The sequence below is a fragment of the Dysidea avara genome, chromosome 4, assembly GCF_963678975.1.
Source record: "Dysidea avara chromosome 4, odDysAvar1.4, whole genome shotgun sequence".
In the NCBI taxonomy this organism is placed as follows: domain Eukaryota; kingdom Metazoa; phylum Porifera; class Demospongiae; order Dictyoceratida; family Dysideidae; genus Dysidea; species Dysidea avara.
The window spans coordinates 32,467,666-32,484,208 of NC_089275.1; the positions used below are offsets into that span (position 1 = coordinate 32,467,666).

The 16,543-nt window shown below is 37.2% G+C and overlaps 1 protein-coding gene across 1 annotated transcript in view; it reads left to right on the plus strand.

Annotated features, from left to right (window-relative positions):
* Window positions 1-6,198: 6,198 nt before the first annotated feature.
* Window positions 6,199-16,543, plus strand: part of LOC136254705 (uncharacterized) — a 38,808-nt gene continuing 28,463 nt past the window's right edge. Inside the window, exons 1-4 of the mRNA XM_066047442.1 lie at window positions 6,199-6,328; window positions 9,611-9,671; window positions 12,730-13,236; window positions 13,292-13,483. Coding sequence (XP_065903514.1) covers window positions 9,620-9,671; window positions 12,730-13,236; window positions 13,292-13,483 — 751 coding nt within the window. The 5' untranslated portion in view covers window positions 6,199-6,328; window positions 9,611-9,619. The remainder of the gene's footprint in view (window positions 6,329-9,610; window positions 9,672-12,729; window positions 13,237-13,291; window positions 13,484-16,543) is intronic.

A 16,543-nucleotide genomic window follows, 5' to 3' on the forward strand; every position in this document is an offset into this window, starting at 1 on the left:
TTGACACCTAATGGGTTTAATGATCAAATAGCAGCAAACTTTATATAGTGCGAATCTATAGCTACCTGTTAATGATTGTAAGCCATTCTCAACACCTTAAATTATGCATACAAGAAAATTCTTGAAATTTTTTAAAACTGTGCCCTGCTCTTATTAGCATCCCACTAAACAAGAAATTTCACGTGCACCCATATGGGTGATTTTCCAAAATTCAGTTACATATTATTCTCCAAGGCTTCTCTCTATTAGAGTTACTGGATAGAATCTTGCAATATGTATTTTTTTTTTGTAAAAATAAACAGTTTACACTATCATAGACACTATCAAGTGGAATACTGTATTATGCTTGATGCTGCAATGCATATAGCTATGTAATAGTATAGGCTGGCCATCCCTGTGTATTATTCTCTGAAATGATTGTTGTTTGCTTGATGGCCCGAGAAAGCAAAAGCATAAGTTTATAATGTGGAAACAGTAGACTGTCATTAACAGTAACTTAGGAGATGGTTAGTATACAATAAGATACAAACAGTATGACATTAGAGATTTGGGTCCAGAGAGACGGAAGGCCCATACAGTACCTATCATGTATCATCATGCATGACTGTGCAAAATTACTGAGGTTTAATTTGTACATAGATGATATTTCCTTGTAGGTTCCAGAAATTCAAATGTCACTTTCCACGAATGTACTGAATTGCATAAGGAAATGTTGTAATTAACAGTTACCAATCCATAAAATTGAAATAAAATGTTAGCACCCCCCTTGTGAAATCCTAGATCCGCCCCTGCAGCCCCCCTGAAATAAAGTCCCTCCTCCGCCTCTGCTAGCTACACGTGGCAATGGATGGTCCTAGCGATGACTCAGGGGAAGAAAGAATAGATGACGATGATGAAGAAGAAGAGACTCGTGAGATTGGCACCGTTGCCAGTAATTGTTCTCGAGGTAATTCTTCAGACTTCGTTATTATTATTATTATTTATTATTTATCTGATTTGTCAAAAAAGACAGGGTGACACCAAAAGGCAGAGCCTGTACGAGGGTGTTCAGTGATGTGGAAGTTTTTCAGTGCCTTGCAGGGCAGAAAATCAGTTCAGTGTCAGTTGTGTCCAGTTGGAAATAATGATGGTTTACTTGCATATCATGGAGGGACATCATCGATGCTTGAACATTTAAAGAGACGCCACTAGACTACACTGCATTTTGTGAAGCGACCACGTCAGAATCTCTCTCAAAGATTTTCAGAGTTTTTCTCGACTTTGTCCAACAATCTCCAACTGTCCCTGAAACTTGCTGGTGAGAAGGGTGCATCCTCCTGGCTTTCCACTTTGCCTTTGGAATGTCATGGATTTGCTCTGCACAAAGGTGGCTTTTGTGATGCGTTAGCTCTCCGTTATGGTTGGTCTCCTAAGAATCTTCCTGTCAGCTGTGTCTGTGGCAGATCCAACAACATTGTACATGCTCTCAGCTGTCCGAACGGAGCCTTCCCTACCATCCGCCACAATGACATCCGAGATTTTACTACAGAATTAATGTCAGAGGTTTCTCATGATGTATCTACTGAACCTCCCCTTCAGCCCTTGAGTGGTGAATCTCTCTCCCTACGTACAGCTAACCAACATGTCGGTGCTCGCTTGGACATCAAGGCTTCTGGATTCTGGGGTTCTCGGTTTGAACCTACTTTTTTTGATGTTAGAATATTTAACCCTTATGCCCCTTCAAACCGTTGTAATCCCTATTGCCAGCATGAAACTTCGAAGCGCCGTCAGTATGAGGAGAGAGTGCGAGAGGTGGAACATGGTAATTTTAGTCCTCTTGTTTTTTCAACTTCTGGAGGCATGGGTGCCTCCACCACTGTGGCTTACAAACGCCTGGCCTTCCTCCTATCTTGTAAGTGGAAATCACCGTACTGTAGGGTGATGAGCTGGCTTCGCTGCCGTGCTGGCTTCGCTGCCGTCTTGGCTTCTCCTTATTGCACTCTGCCATCATGTGCATAAGGGGTTCTCGCTCCTCCTCTGGTCATCCCTTTAAGGGTCATGTGCCAGCATCAGTTGACCTTGCACTGGGGGAGGGGCGTCTTGGGGCCATTTAAGCCCCATTTCCTTTTTTTTCTATTCTGTGTTCTGTAGGTTCTGTTTCAGTAGCTCTGTAGGTGTATGAAAAGGCTAAACCCATTTTATAGAACATCTTAGCGTAGAGTAGAGTGTGGTGGATGGGAGTGCCAACTTGGGCCGGTTCTTCTTTCTTTAAAAATAAAAATAAATAAATAAAAAACCAATGATTCGAGTGATACTCCATCTACAAGTAAGCAAACCAGACTGGATAGTTTTACCCGTGTGTTCTCGGACTCGTTCAAAGGCTATTATCGGGCTATTACAGACCGTATAACTGGTGTTATCATCAAAGATTTGAGGCTAATAAATTTCATAGATGTGGAAACTTTTCAGACCCTCATGAGCTTAGATGACCCAGGCTATCATTTACCGTCTGCAACTTACTCATACTGATTGAGCTCAAATATGAAGAAGCTGTAGCCAAAGTTCAACAAACTCTTCAAGCAGCTAATTACATATCAATCACTTCTGACATGTGGACCAGCCTTGTCAATGATGCTTACATTAGCCTAACTACCCACTTTATATCTGGTGAGTGGAATATGGAATTAGTTTGTTTGGGTACCATGCCAGTATCTGAACGGCACACAGGTGATAATATTTCATCGTGGATTGAGGAGATACTGGGAAATTTGACATCAGTACACAAAAGGTTGTTAGCTTTGTTTATGACAATGGGTCAAATTTTGTTCGTGCTGGAAAAATGTTATCAGAGAAGTTTGGGTGGTCAAGAGTGTTAGCATGTAGCGCTAGCGGATGGCTCAAAAGTTTAAACAACACAAAATAATTCAAGTAACTGCACTAAATTTTACAAGCCCACATCTGTTTATATAGTACTACAGGGAGAAAGTTCTAGACCTACTAAAAATAGCTAAAAAACTAAAACTCTAAATAAGTACAACCTATGAATAAAATTACACACCAAAGATATCATAGTTTAAGTTAATTGTCTGTCCAGAGTGCATATTTCTCAACAAAGAGAAACTGAGTTATGCTGGTCAAGTGAAAGTTATGTTGGTCATGATTTGCAATTATGTATTAAGGCTGGCCTGGAAGTAAATGAAATTCAGCAAGTGGTTAGTGCGGCTCGAAGATTAGTTGAGCATTTCAAGAAGAGTGAACTTGCTAATACTGCTTTGCAGAAGCGTCAGCAACAAATGTCACCAGATCAAGATGTACTACAGATAGTTCAAGATGTAAAGACAAGATGAAATAGTGTCTATTACATGATTGATTGTCTGTTGAAGTTACGGTTGCCAATTAGTGCAGTTCTAGCTGATAGCACTGTAACCAGACGAGATCACTGTCACCTTAATTTACAACCTTCATCGTGGGATCTTCTAGAACAGCTAAGAGATGTATTGTACCCATTTCAGGTAGCCACTACCTACTTCAGCAGTGAATACAATGTTTCAGTTTCAACTATGCTACCAGTTATACACAGGATTATCACAAATATGCGGCCTGAAAGTGGTGACTCAGCACCAGTTAGAAATTTTAAGAATATTGTTATAAGAGAACTTACCCATTGATGGAACTTGAATGAAATTGATCCAAGTGAACCTAGTGTTCCATTACTAGCTACCTTTTTGGATCAACAGTTTAAAGATACCAAGTTTCTTAACCGCTCACAGAAATGTTTGCTTGAAACATCAGTAATTTACCTTATCAACAGCTTTGAGTATGACAGGGACATTACTGGTACTGCAAGTGGCCAAACTAATTCTCAAACACATGCTTCTGAGCCACATCACTTGTCTGCCCTAGATATTTTACTTGGGGAAGATGATTCTGCTGAAAATAGTCGAAGTGGTGATCATGTCTCTGAAATAGTTATATAGGGCTTATTTATCAGCTACCGTTCCTTCCCTTGAATCTTCTCCTCTACAATGGTGGAAAGTCAGTACTTCACATTACAGTTTACTCGTACCTTTAGTTCAAAAGTATTTCTGTGTTCCAACTACTTCAACTCATCGGAGTGCATCTTTTCCTGTGCTGGAATTATAGCTAACCAATTGCAATCAAGTTTAAACCCAGAACACTTGAGCATGCTAGTATTTTAAAACAAAAATTACAAATTATTATAACTGCTCAATGCATAAGTACATGTAATTCTAACTACTGTCACTTATGTTACCTATGTAATGTATCTAAACTGTGCACGTTTTAGTCACATTTGACTGACATGCATGTGTGATCAAGATGATTTCAAACAAAACAACTCCGGTATTCTTACGTAAGTGGTTGATTCCAGTGAGTCTCCAACAAAGTTAATTGGTATTCATAAAAATAGAATATTCGGTAGTTTTGATTGAAGGATATTCGAATAGTAAAAATCACTATTCGTTTGAGCCCTAATAGAGATGTTTTGGTAAGGCTGCTGGTTCTATAGATCTGTCTATAGTGAAACCCAAGACTTCTGCATGTTCAATGACATTCTGTAACTAACAACCAGTCATTCATTCAAGAGTGGTGTCATCTGCATAGTTGTAACAGTAAACCACCATTTACATAGAAAGCAATGTACTCAATCATGGCCAAAACATTAATTCCCTAGAACACTTCCCTAGCTTAAGGGATACTATCCGTCAACTTTGCAAAAAGTGTTAGCTTTTACACATGCATGCACAGTGAGTCCTATATATCGGCCATGTTGGTAGCCATAAAACCACCTCTATAATTGTAACAGTGAAAATTCCTGAACTTGAAAGATAATTCAGCAAGACACAGTGATTGAAGGAGTCAAGAGAGAGAACCATCATTGATGATGAAATGTGTATATGTGACTGGGCCTGCGAAAACAGGGCATGTGGCACAAACTACATCCCGTCACACTAAGTATCATATCTCAGTACTGGAACAGAATATTTGAATTTTGTAACTTGCATCATAAAACCATGCAATTAAATGCTTATTAAGTGTTAAAACATTCATTGCCATACTGATAGCATATTGGTATAAAACGTTATGAGTCAAGGAAATTTGAAAAAGTAGGCAAAAATCATGTACCCACATGCCCTGTTTTCACAGGCCCGGTCACATATACAGATACTAAGTTGTTGTGTGTCCTCAGGTACACATGGCCACAACATGGAACACCATAAGGTCGGTGTGGCAAGGAAAGAAGTTCAGTAAAACAAAACCAAGCAACAATGAAACAAGCAACATTTTTAAGAAAAAGTTTCTATCAAATACTTGACACAGTTCCTCACCAAAAATATTCTTACAGAGGCAGTATCCCTGCAGATATATACTCCAGCAGTTTCATCAAGCAGCTTACTACTGTACACTGCATGAGACCTTGAGATTACTGATTGCTAGATATAGCCTAGAATATTACATAGGGATGATTGTAAATAATGGCCAAGAATATGTATCATGACAAGGAATTATCTATGTAGCTATCCAACATTTGGAATCTGCAAGAGATCAAAAGCAGATTACTTATATGATTTTATATCTGAACTGGACAGATTAGGAACAGTTCCGGCCTATAATCTGTTCAGTTCAGATATAAAATCTGTAAGTAATCTTCTTTAGTCTGCTTTTGATCTCTTGCAGATTCCAAATTTTGGATATCTAGAGATATACTATAGGTATGGAGTCTACAGTATCTATGGATATACGTAATTACGTATGTACGCGTCAGCTTTAACAGAACAACTGCTAATTAGTCTAGTAGGTACTTTCTCAAATTCTGAACAAAAACTGTCCCTTACCCCAGCAACTGAGACTGGAACTGAGTAGTGGACAACTAATAGAGTTAACTGCAACCAATAACATGTCTACAGTGCTTTTGCCATGCATTTAGCTATAAAGCTCCTTGGTGAGAATGAAACATGTACAGTACAATTGTCTGAATTGATGAGTTGATCCTGCCAATAAACCTTCAACTGGGTTGACCAGCACAGTTTTGTCCAACACTGCTGTACCTGTGGTGCCACCGGCACAGATGTCAGATATAGCTACAGTACTCGAGCTATAGCTGCTGTAACGATTCCCATGACTGCGGGTATAAATTGTGCCGCCAGCATGCCGGTGTAAACTATCCAATTTCTTTCCGTCACGTGCATGGCATCACGGTGACAGGAAGTTGTGGGTGGAACCTGCTTAGTTCTAAACCGGCTAGTACACCTCAAGTTGATTTCATTTTGAGAAGGCTGTTGCGTCCCCGGCTGATGTGACTATTGCTGATATAGTTCAGACGTCATTCGTGAGTTGGATTGTACGAAAACTTGTTAACTGTAGTTCTTAGTGTTGCGCAGCCATCTGATTGGGTGGAAAAGAAAAGCATCGAGCAAAGGAAAGGGTCTGGCTGCGCGAGACTATATAACCATATTATATCGCCGACGGTCGTACATACGTAGGGATGCGCGTAACATCATCCAGATTACCAGGATCACTAAATCTTTTGTCTGGTTCAAAGTCATTATAATCGATTATTGCAGTGTATTGATATAGCCGCCTGTACTGTAAAGAATTCGAGTACGAAATCGCACCACATGGAATAATAAATTAGCTACCAAGCTTGGTCAAACCATAGATAATATGTACCTTACCCAAGCGAACTGATGGAAAATATGTGTCTGCTCAACGAGAAGCGTAGGTGAAGCATCAGTAATGTGTTTACAAGCATATAATTGGAACCCCACCCATTTGAGTGTTGCTACTATTCGTATTAGTCTGGCCGTCCCTTTGATAAGGTTTGGTCTGTCAAGCATCACAATACTTGAGTGCAGCTGAAATGTATAGTTAACAGTATGGGCTGTGCAGAACCCTTGTGCTTCTTGCGCAGCTTCTTGTAGCATTATTAGATTCATTATCAACTTATCCTGCTCATGACTTCACTTATGAATATGATTAAAAATAGCCAAAAAGGGAAAGAAGCCAGTCAATGCGGAAACCTTATCCAGTGATTCTGAAAATGCTACAATCTAATTAGTAGCTACTGCTTCTAGATTTACAAGTGCTAGTGTTCATACAGACCAGACCCCTCACTCCACTAGGGGACTAAGCATCATGCACTTGTGCAAAATGGAATGTGGTATTATGTCATGACAACCACATAAAGTAAATTCACATTCCTTTATTATGGTTGTTATCAATATTGTTTTTCCTAGTCATCCCAGTTGAGAGATCAGCAAAGTATTCTCAAAAAATACCTTCTATTGTGTGTTTGGCCAAGCTGCAAAGATGGGAATTGACTCAATCTGTTCACCATGACCTGGCAAATCCATCAAGGCATAGTGATTTCCCTGCAAAGGCTGGAAGAAGAAGGCCATTTCAACCAAGAAACAATGACAGAAAACTCTGTTTCTTCCACATCATATTATGCAAAAACAGCTAGTTTTTAGAAAAGGGTCCTCAACTCCCTTGAAATCTCATACAGCCCTCTTTGAAATCTTATTGAAATCTCTGATTTTGAAATCTGAAATCTCTAAAAATAGTTCTAAAGTTCTGTATATTTCCTGTATATATCCATATTTGCACTGTCACATATGCTACGTGCAGCAACCCCACCAGTTTACAGAGAACTTGAGAAAATATTCTGTGTATTTCTGTATGCTACATATCACGTGATGCTACTAATCCAGATATCTAAGATTTTTAATGCTCTGAAATCTTGCCAAATCCAAAGACGTGAATTCAATTATTTGATTTGGATTACAGGATTTTTCCGAGTTGCGGACCCCCCAAGTTTTAGCCAGTCATTAAAAGTCACCCAAACTACACTGTATGCTATAAATCCAGGACTATACAGTGTATCTGCTGCAATACAGTACAGATCTATAAAAGCCCAATGATAAAACTTAAGTTTTGTAGAGCTTTTATCAACATCCAATATAACAGTTAGTGCTGTTCACTTTTACTGAATAACCATGAAAGTCTACACGTTTCCCACAAAAATTTTGGCCATGACAGTATTGGTTTGTACCATCGTATTCACCATGAGCAGGTGAATGCGTTACTGGGTAGCATTCCCCTATATCCTTTTCTTCTCCTCATATCAAGCTGAATCAATGAAGCAATTTGACAGCACATTACCTTTCCAACAAAGCGCAAACAAACACGTTAATGTTTTCTTCCATAGTCTACTGCAACTAACAAAATCTTTCTTGCCAATGATCGAGTAGGTTCTTGAGTAGACAAATAGGATTGATATCTAGATTTTGGTTTTTGGAGCTTGTTTTTACAAATAATGAAGTATTTTAACAATTTATGGATTTTATTAACTCTTCGTACCAGGCTTGTACTACTGTATTCCGGTATCTCAGGTTTTTGCAGATCCAGTCACGTTATGTACATTACAGCTATAGGTAATAGGAAAGAGTAAACATGTTAGCCAAATAATGATTTAAGCATACACAAGTAACAATAATTTGACTTGGCTGGCATGACTTCACTTTCTGTAAGTTTGCATATCCAGTCACATATTTTTACAATATTATATTACACATAGCAACGTAATACATATTATTTGTTTATTCATTGTTCTGTAAATCAATTTGCTATTGTGTAAAGGATTCTAAGCTTTGACATAGTTTAACACAATGCATAAAATTTTAATCGTGTGATGTTCATAATTCTACAGGACTCCAAAAATATGTATTTTACCTATGGTCAAGAACACCTTTTGTTAATGCATCACACTTTTGACATATTGAGGGATATAAGCAAGTACAAACATTCATACTATAGTTTATTTTTAAATTCAATCACATCCCTGGTAAAATGTAGCCAAGAGGTGCAGCACCGCTCTACTTTGCTGAAATTTCTTTTGATGTGATTAAATGAATTAATACGATTATTTTGATGTTGATAAAAAATATTATCAGTTGTACTACTCTACACTCCATGGGGAAAGCCTTATATCTACATGTCATACTGTACTTGTACTTTATGTTCACTGCATGTACATTAATGTGACTTTCTCAACAGAAACCTGTATATATTGTTTTCACGTAGGATAGTTTGTAAAATTGCAATTTAATGTATTTAATTTATTGTACATAGCTAACCAATCCTTATACCAAATTTCCATTGCAAAGCTATGCCACAATATTAATTTTTTTTTACCTTACAATATTATGTAGGATTGAAGTTTCCTTCAGATTTCCTGCAACATCATTATTTTTTCAGTAGTGTTGTTAACAAGTGTACACATAGGGGTGCTATATAGAATTTGGGACAGGTAGACAATGGAAGACACAGGGCAGACCAATATCCAGCCTTCCAGTTGCCACAAAGCCATAAAAACCTTTGAAAATATAATATGAATTTGCTTGCGTATTGATTGAACAGCAATGCACTGTGAGTGTACAGTAGCTAGCTACTTGTGGAGTTTCAGCTAATACAGGTGTGAAGTATAAATACATATACAGGTATTTCTGAGACAGTCACTAATGCTATAGTGTGAATGCTGCTGCATGTTATTGCAGCCACTAGTACTTATTATACTGTTACCACATGTAAGAAATTCTTGTGTACATTATAGACTGTTTTTATGATGATGTTTCTGACTTCACTTTTATTCCTGCTTTGTCTTAAACTTTCAGGTAAGCACCTATGTATAGTAAATTTTCTCAATATATTTTCCTGAAAAGTGTTGTTCAGAGATAAGTTTAATGTAGTTTGGTAATACTTTGCAGGGTGTACATATATCATGAGTTGTATGGGTATGTATTATTAACTTTCTTGGTGGTACTTGTCTGATGAGACTGTTAACCTGACTGGTCAGAATCTTACAGTAGCTGCTGGGGGATTAAGAAGAAAATTCTTACAACATTGAAAGTACCATAGAACTGTCCACATGAATATGCTATAGAATATGTGTGACTATATGAATATGTTATCAGTACTTCCCCAGTGTATAGATGTAACTTACAAACTGCTGACAGTAGACAATGACAAGTTAAGCCTGGCACATTCTTTTCTGGTATGTTTGTATACCTCCCTCTTGTATGTACTGCAGCTACATACCGTATGTAGGAGATCTAGTGCTACTTCATAAGATTTTAAGTGACAGGACAAAACCCCATTAACCATCCTGCCCTCCTCAAATATTGTCATATCATTGAGTCATGGTCTAATTATTAAAGAAAGAGCAATACCACTGTTCACAGGTTAAGTATAGAATATCATTATTGTTCAGTGAAATTATTACAAAGGTCTGTGTGTTCCTGCCAAAAATGAACCAGAAACAAGCTAGTACAATCAACCCAAGCATGTTTCTAAATCACTTTCAAGAGGTCTGTACATAATTTTGAAAATATAGATTGACAACAAAGAATAGCTCAATATTTCTTGTTTTGCCAAACATGTGTTTATGGTGGGCAATTGGAAACAATGGAAATGGAGAATGGAATGCATTTCTGTACATAGACCATCCAAATGTACCATTAATGAGGACAAGAACAACAAATGTGTTGATGTGTGCATGCTTATTTACTGTGTTTGGATTCATATCATAACTCCACAATCTTCAACTCCATTCAGTTAATAGGGTTTGCACCTAGATATGTGACCAAATTTTCAAAAGAGCTAGCTCTTTCACACAAATCCAATTCTACGAACTTACTTAGTGTTCATGAATCATATCAACCTGAAATTTCTCCATCTATTATGCTTTCATTGATGCACACTATAAAATTAATTATACTGACCAAATTTTAAGTCATTGGCCTTTTCCAATCTGAAGCTATGAAATGCCAAGGTTGCAGTGTGTGAAGACTCCCTTTTGCAAATCCAGTCACATATTTAGCTAACCAAGGTTTCCACAATGATTCCAGTGGCAGATCTAAGATTTTGAAGAGGAAGTTTCTAAAAAATGGTATAGTATAGCTTAGAATAAGGTGTCCAAGGGCATAGCTACTTGAGCAAATTTAAGATTTTAGAATTTTAGGATAATTTTAGTTAACACTCACAGTTAATCCAATGCTGGAGAATAATCAAACAAACTGTAGGGCAAACATTGTGACTAAGCCTTAGCTTTGATTGCTCTATTAGAGTAGTTGCTGGACTGCTCTACTAAAGTATCTCAATCATTTTTAATGCAGTGGGAGGAGAAAAGTAAAGTGTTGCTGAGGGTTTAATAGCTATATTTGATGCTAATTAACATGTTGGTTGCTGTGGTCACCCTTGGAGGTAGTGGCAACTGCCACCATTTATTAAGGACTCTATTACACATATGTGCTCATACATACACAGTCTAGTATTTTTGCCTAACTATACACACCACCCTTCCACCACACCGAGCTCTATCATTGCCTACTTTGCCTTAATGCTAATTACATATAACATTTTCCACTAGCTAGTGGCGCATTATCTTCACCGACCACTGTCCCACAACAAGAGCAAATGACATACAGTCCTGTTTTACTTAGAACTTTTGTTTTACTGATTCATTCAATCTTCGACAGCGTGGTGTGTCCCAAACCTATTAAACCGGTTTATGAATTCTGTAATGCTTGAAAACATCTCAACATTACTATCGCGCTTAGGTTAGCACACCCTTAGATCACAGTGTGTGCTTAATATTCCTACATCTGTAGCATGCATGTTAACTTCAATTGTGATGCATTTCATTGCACTTACAGTACATGTATGCTACCGTTGTTTTAGTATTTTGCTATATGATGCATGTCATTACGGTAATTACTGAACTAAATTAAAAAGGGATTTCTGTCAAAATTAACTACAGAAACCCACCTAGTTCTGCCACTAAATTTTACTTACTTCAAATAGAATTTTAATGACACTTGTTTCACCTCTATTAGCAAGTCTCAATTATGCACTATAGAAACATAACTGTATTTGTTTTTATGTTAGTATTCCTTCACCTTTAACCTGATTCCATTCTGTCAAAGAAGGAATGTACCTCAGTAGTTTACTTAGACCTATAAGAAATCGAGATAGTTTAGATGTTCAACAAATTTCACTTGTATTTTTTTAAATCTGTTAGTTCTTTATCTGATCTGTACACAAATTAGACTTTTAATACACTTCTTCAAATTTGAAGAAAATCAAATATAGCATCAACACATTATAGGCAGTTTAAATGTCACCTGTGACGTATGAATTACATCTCACAAATAGCTAATGTGAACTGAATAAAATTTGCTTTGTGGCCTACCCTACCTGTATAGTGGTGTGCTTTGGAGAAGGGACCATGGAGCTACAGTATGCAGGCATGAAAATCACATTATCTTTTATTCTGTCAATATTCCCACAGTGTGACATACCAGATTTCTCGGTTGTATGACACGCCACTGTGTGTCTTGTTACGTAGTTTAAAGTACTCTAATAGAACAATCAGTTGCTTTAACAGTCACTATAGTCATTACTCAATTTAAATGGCACCTAAAGGTGATTAAGACAAAGATATGAATTTCAGTACAAATGAGGTTAAATCTAATTGACCCATGCATATTGTAGGAACTATTATTATCGCAAACAGTTGTTTCACAAAGAGCCCAAGTTTTGTTTCATTTTGCATTACTATTTTAGCATGATGTACAGTTTAGTTATAATACTTGTATATATGAGGATAGATCAGACATTTAGTGAGCTGTGAAAGGGTACTGCATGTTTAACAAAGTTGGTGTTTGTTGTTAGGTTGTGAAGGTTGCTTTGAACAAGTTACAGTACAACAGAGAGGAAATCAAAGCTTGTCAGAACAACTGCAAATTATTGTTCCGCGTGCTAACTTTACTTGTAATGGTAGAGTAACTGGTATAACTGCTAGTATGGACAGCGTATCTAGTGGTAGAACTGATCCTTACTTGCAAGTGTGGCATCCAGCAACACCTGGAGGTGATGTATTTGATAAAGTGGATGAAGTTCAGTTAGTAGAAAGTGAAGTAGTTGAAGAAGTTGATAATAACAACAACACTTACTGGCTAGTAAATATAACTCTTAATGATGATGACAGAATTGAGTTTGAAGCTGGAGATGTTATAGGATATTATCATCCACCTGACACACGTTATAGAGTGTGGAGTATTAAAACAGCAGGATATAGGCTTTATGCTCATAACGTTGCTGATGCTTCAAGTAGATTCAACTTGAGTTCTCAAGGCATAACCATAAATGGTGTGCAACCATTGATACAATTTACAATTGGTATGTTGAGTAATGCTGCCGTTAATGTAAACATTATGTATGTTATATGTTGTAGACATACAATGTGATATCTTATCAACACCATCCAATGGAGGAATGTCATGTAGTTCTAGTAGAGTAGGAGTGGGTTATGAGGGAGACACTTGTAGTTTCACATGTAACACTGGTTATGGTCTAGCTGGTAGTGACAATAGGACCTGTCAGAGTAATGGAAGTTGGGGTGGTAGTGAACCAATCTGTAAGCAAGGTATGTATATTGTATATGTACTGTACATGCATACGTATGTCTGTGCTAGGTTGTGAAAAATCAATACGAACTTCAAAATATTAAAAGAGTCATGAAATCAAAGGTGGCAGCTAAAGAAAACATGCAAGGTGGCACTACTGAAATTACTTTCATATATTATGGCCGCCACCTTTAATATCATGACTCTATATATATGTGACCCGGTCTGCGAAAAGGGGTCTTATAGCCTTTCCAATTATCCATGTTTGGATAATCATAACTCCTAATCTACTAAAGCTATCACCATGTAATTACACCCACAGCTACTGCCAGGTTAGGGTTGTTGAGTGACCAAATTGTAGGTTTGTACCATATTCACCAGTCAAGTTATGGGTTACCATATATATGCAATTGAAAAGGCTATAAGACCCTTTTTTGCAGACCGGGTCACATATACTGTTTCTCTCAGCTAGCTTTGTTTGGCATACATAGATATCAGTTCTTTTGTAATTTTACAAGCCACAAAGCCTTCCTACAATGTACAATCGGGGCTTTGGGATTGCCTTTTCACATCTTTTTCCTGCAAGCTCAATGATCAACTGAAGCAGATGAATCTATGTTCTTTTGTACTGTATTATTTGCATATAGGTAATCAGTGTCACTAATCACACACATTTGAGTGCAATTTTGACTGCATGTACAATGTACAAAAATATGTGTGATTCCATTATCACATAGTGACCACCTTTCATGCTTTGTAGTGCATGTTAGTGCTGAGCGATATTAATAAAAAATGAGAACAGTACTGTATATCATTTACACTAAATATCACAGTATTACGATATATCATCAAATTCACAGTAAAAGTAAGAGACAAGAAAAGCATAAGGTTGTAAGGTGTGAGGAAAAGCTATTAATGGTCAACAAGGTATAAGTCACAAGTAGGCTCAGGACATGTGGTACTCTACAAGCAACAAAGACTCAGTTAAAATGCTACTAACCCCTTAGGGATGTCTACTCACAGCATTACAGTACCACTCAATGATATGATAGTATATGTTGATTGACATTCCGGTATGCATACTGGTATTAACTTAATATCAAGCAGTATGGTAGTACTGTTTAAGTAGGGTTTGCATCAAAAGTGACACGTGCTGCCAAAATTACCGCCTTAAAAACCAGCTTAGAAACTTCTTATGCAACAAAAATCACCTTTATAGAATAATATTAGCCTATCTATATAACATCAAATGTAGTGTTAAGAACAAGAAAATGCTTACTGGCAGTCGGATATAGAATTTTTTTTAAATCGTCAAAACTCGAAATATCGTTTCACTCACTCACTCACTGAGCACAGTTGCAAGCCTAAAGCCCAAACGAAGCAGTGAACAGTCACCATTTTATGCCATAACAACAAACACACCGGTGGGATGTGCCCTTTGGGGTTCTGACGAGTGTGCGCCCTGTACGCCTTGTCTTTTCTTCTATCTTCAATCAGGCTGCTTGTCTTCTTTTTCATCCAACGAAACCACATCGAGGCATTAATTTTCCATATCAACACTTTCTTTATTCAGCAGCATAATAGATGCCACAAAATTATTTAAGGCACTTAGACTACACTACTGTTACGGAGGTACCAGTACTCCATGATATATAGGTCACAAGATCATGCTCATTTTTTATTCTACGTATTATCGATCTATCGATCGAAACCACAATGACCACGCCCTTTTAAGCTAGCTATATTTGTGACCACACACCTTCAAGTTGGTAGGCCGATTCGAGATACTAATAAATCAGTCAAAACCATGGCGACTACACCCTTTTATGGCAAGTACACATGACTCATGATACTCTAATACAGCAGTCACCCTAATAGAACAGTCACATGTTTATAGCTAGCTGTATATGCTTTAACAAAAAATTAAACAAATTAGTATATTAAAAATTATAAATTTAAAAATGAAGTAGAATTCAAGAGATAAAAAGTAGTGAAACAAGAGATAAACAATGGTAGCTATTACAGCATAGCTCAGTGGGAAATCCCTACTTTGGCATTGTATCCCTATTTTGGCATTGAACACAAAATAATTGTTATACCATGCCAAAGTAGGTATTTCTCACTGAACTATGCTGTAATAGCTACCATTGTTCATCGCTTGTTTCACTACTTTTTATCGCTTGAATCCCTACTTCATTTTTAAATTTATAAGTTTTAATATACTAGTCATAAATGATGAAAATACAATTGTACCACCCAGCAGTAGTGTACATCTATGGTACATACTGCTTGAATGCAACATCGTCTTACAAGAGTAAAAAGCTTGCTAATTGAGTATTCATCCCATTTATATTTGGGATGAATTCTTGCAAGTGAGATGGGTGCCATTCCCATAAATTAGCAAATCACTTGCACTCTTGAGAGATGATGTTACATTTCAGCGGTACCGTATTCAATTCTGTGTGGCCATTAACTTCTAATTGGTAACTATATAAATCTTTAAATGCTTAGATGGCTTCTGAATCTGATTTGCTACTTATGATATCACTATTTTGGTGCACTTAACTGCTATTAAATACCAATTGGTGCCACAGTGAAAATAAACATAATGCCACCAGCTGGATTTTATTCCCATACTTCTTGATAATCAAGCACATGTTCTATCTCATAGGCAGAAATAAAGAGGAGGGCTAGGGGACTGAAGCCCCTTGCTCTGCTGAGGGGGAGCTTAGCCTCCCCCTCAGAATAATATCACACCGAAATTATCCTTCTTGGAGTGGGACTGAAAACTGTGATAAAGATCGACATACTCTAATAGAGCACTCAAATATCCTAATAGAGCAGTCAAGGCCTTCATAATAATAAATAGCTTTTAAAAAAGTTGCCTACAGCGGGAGTCGAACTGTAAGAGTTGGTGTATTACCAATGTATCAAGTGTTTCCAGGTGGCTATAGGCTGTTTTGTACTGCTTATAAATGCTATAATATTATGTTCATTAACCCTGTGGTCAACAGCGAAAACTTTACCAAAAAAGTTTTTAACTAGCAAATAGCCTGTTTTAAATAGTTTTGACTTAAAGT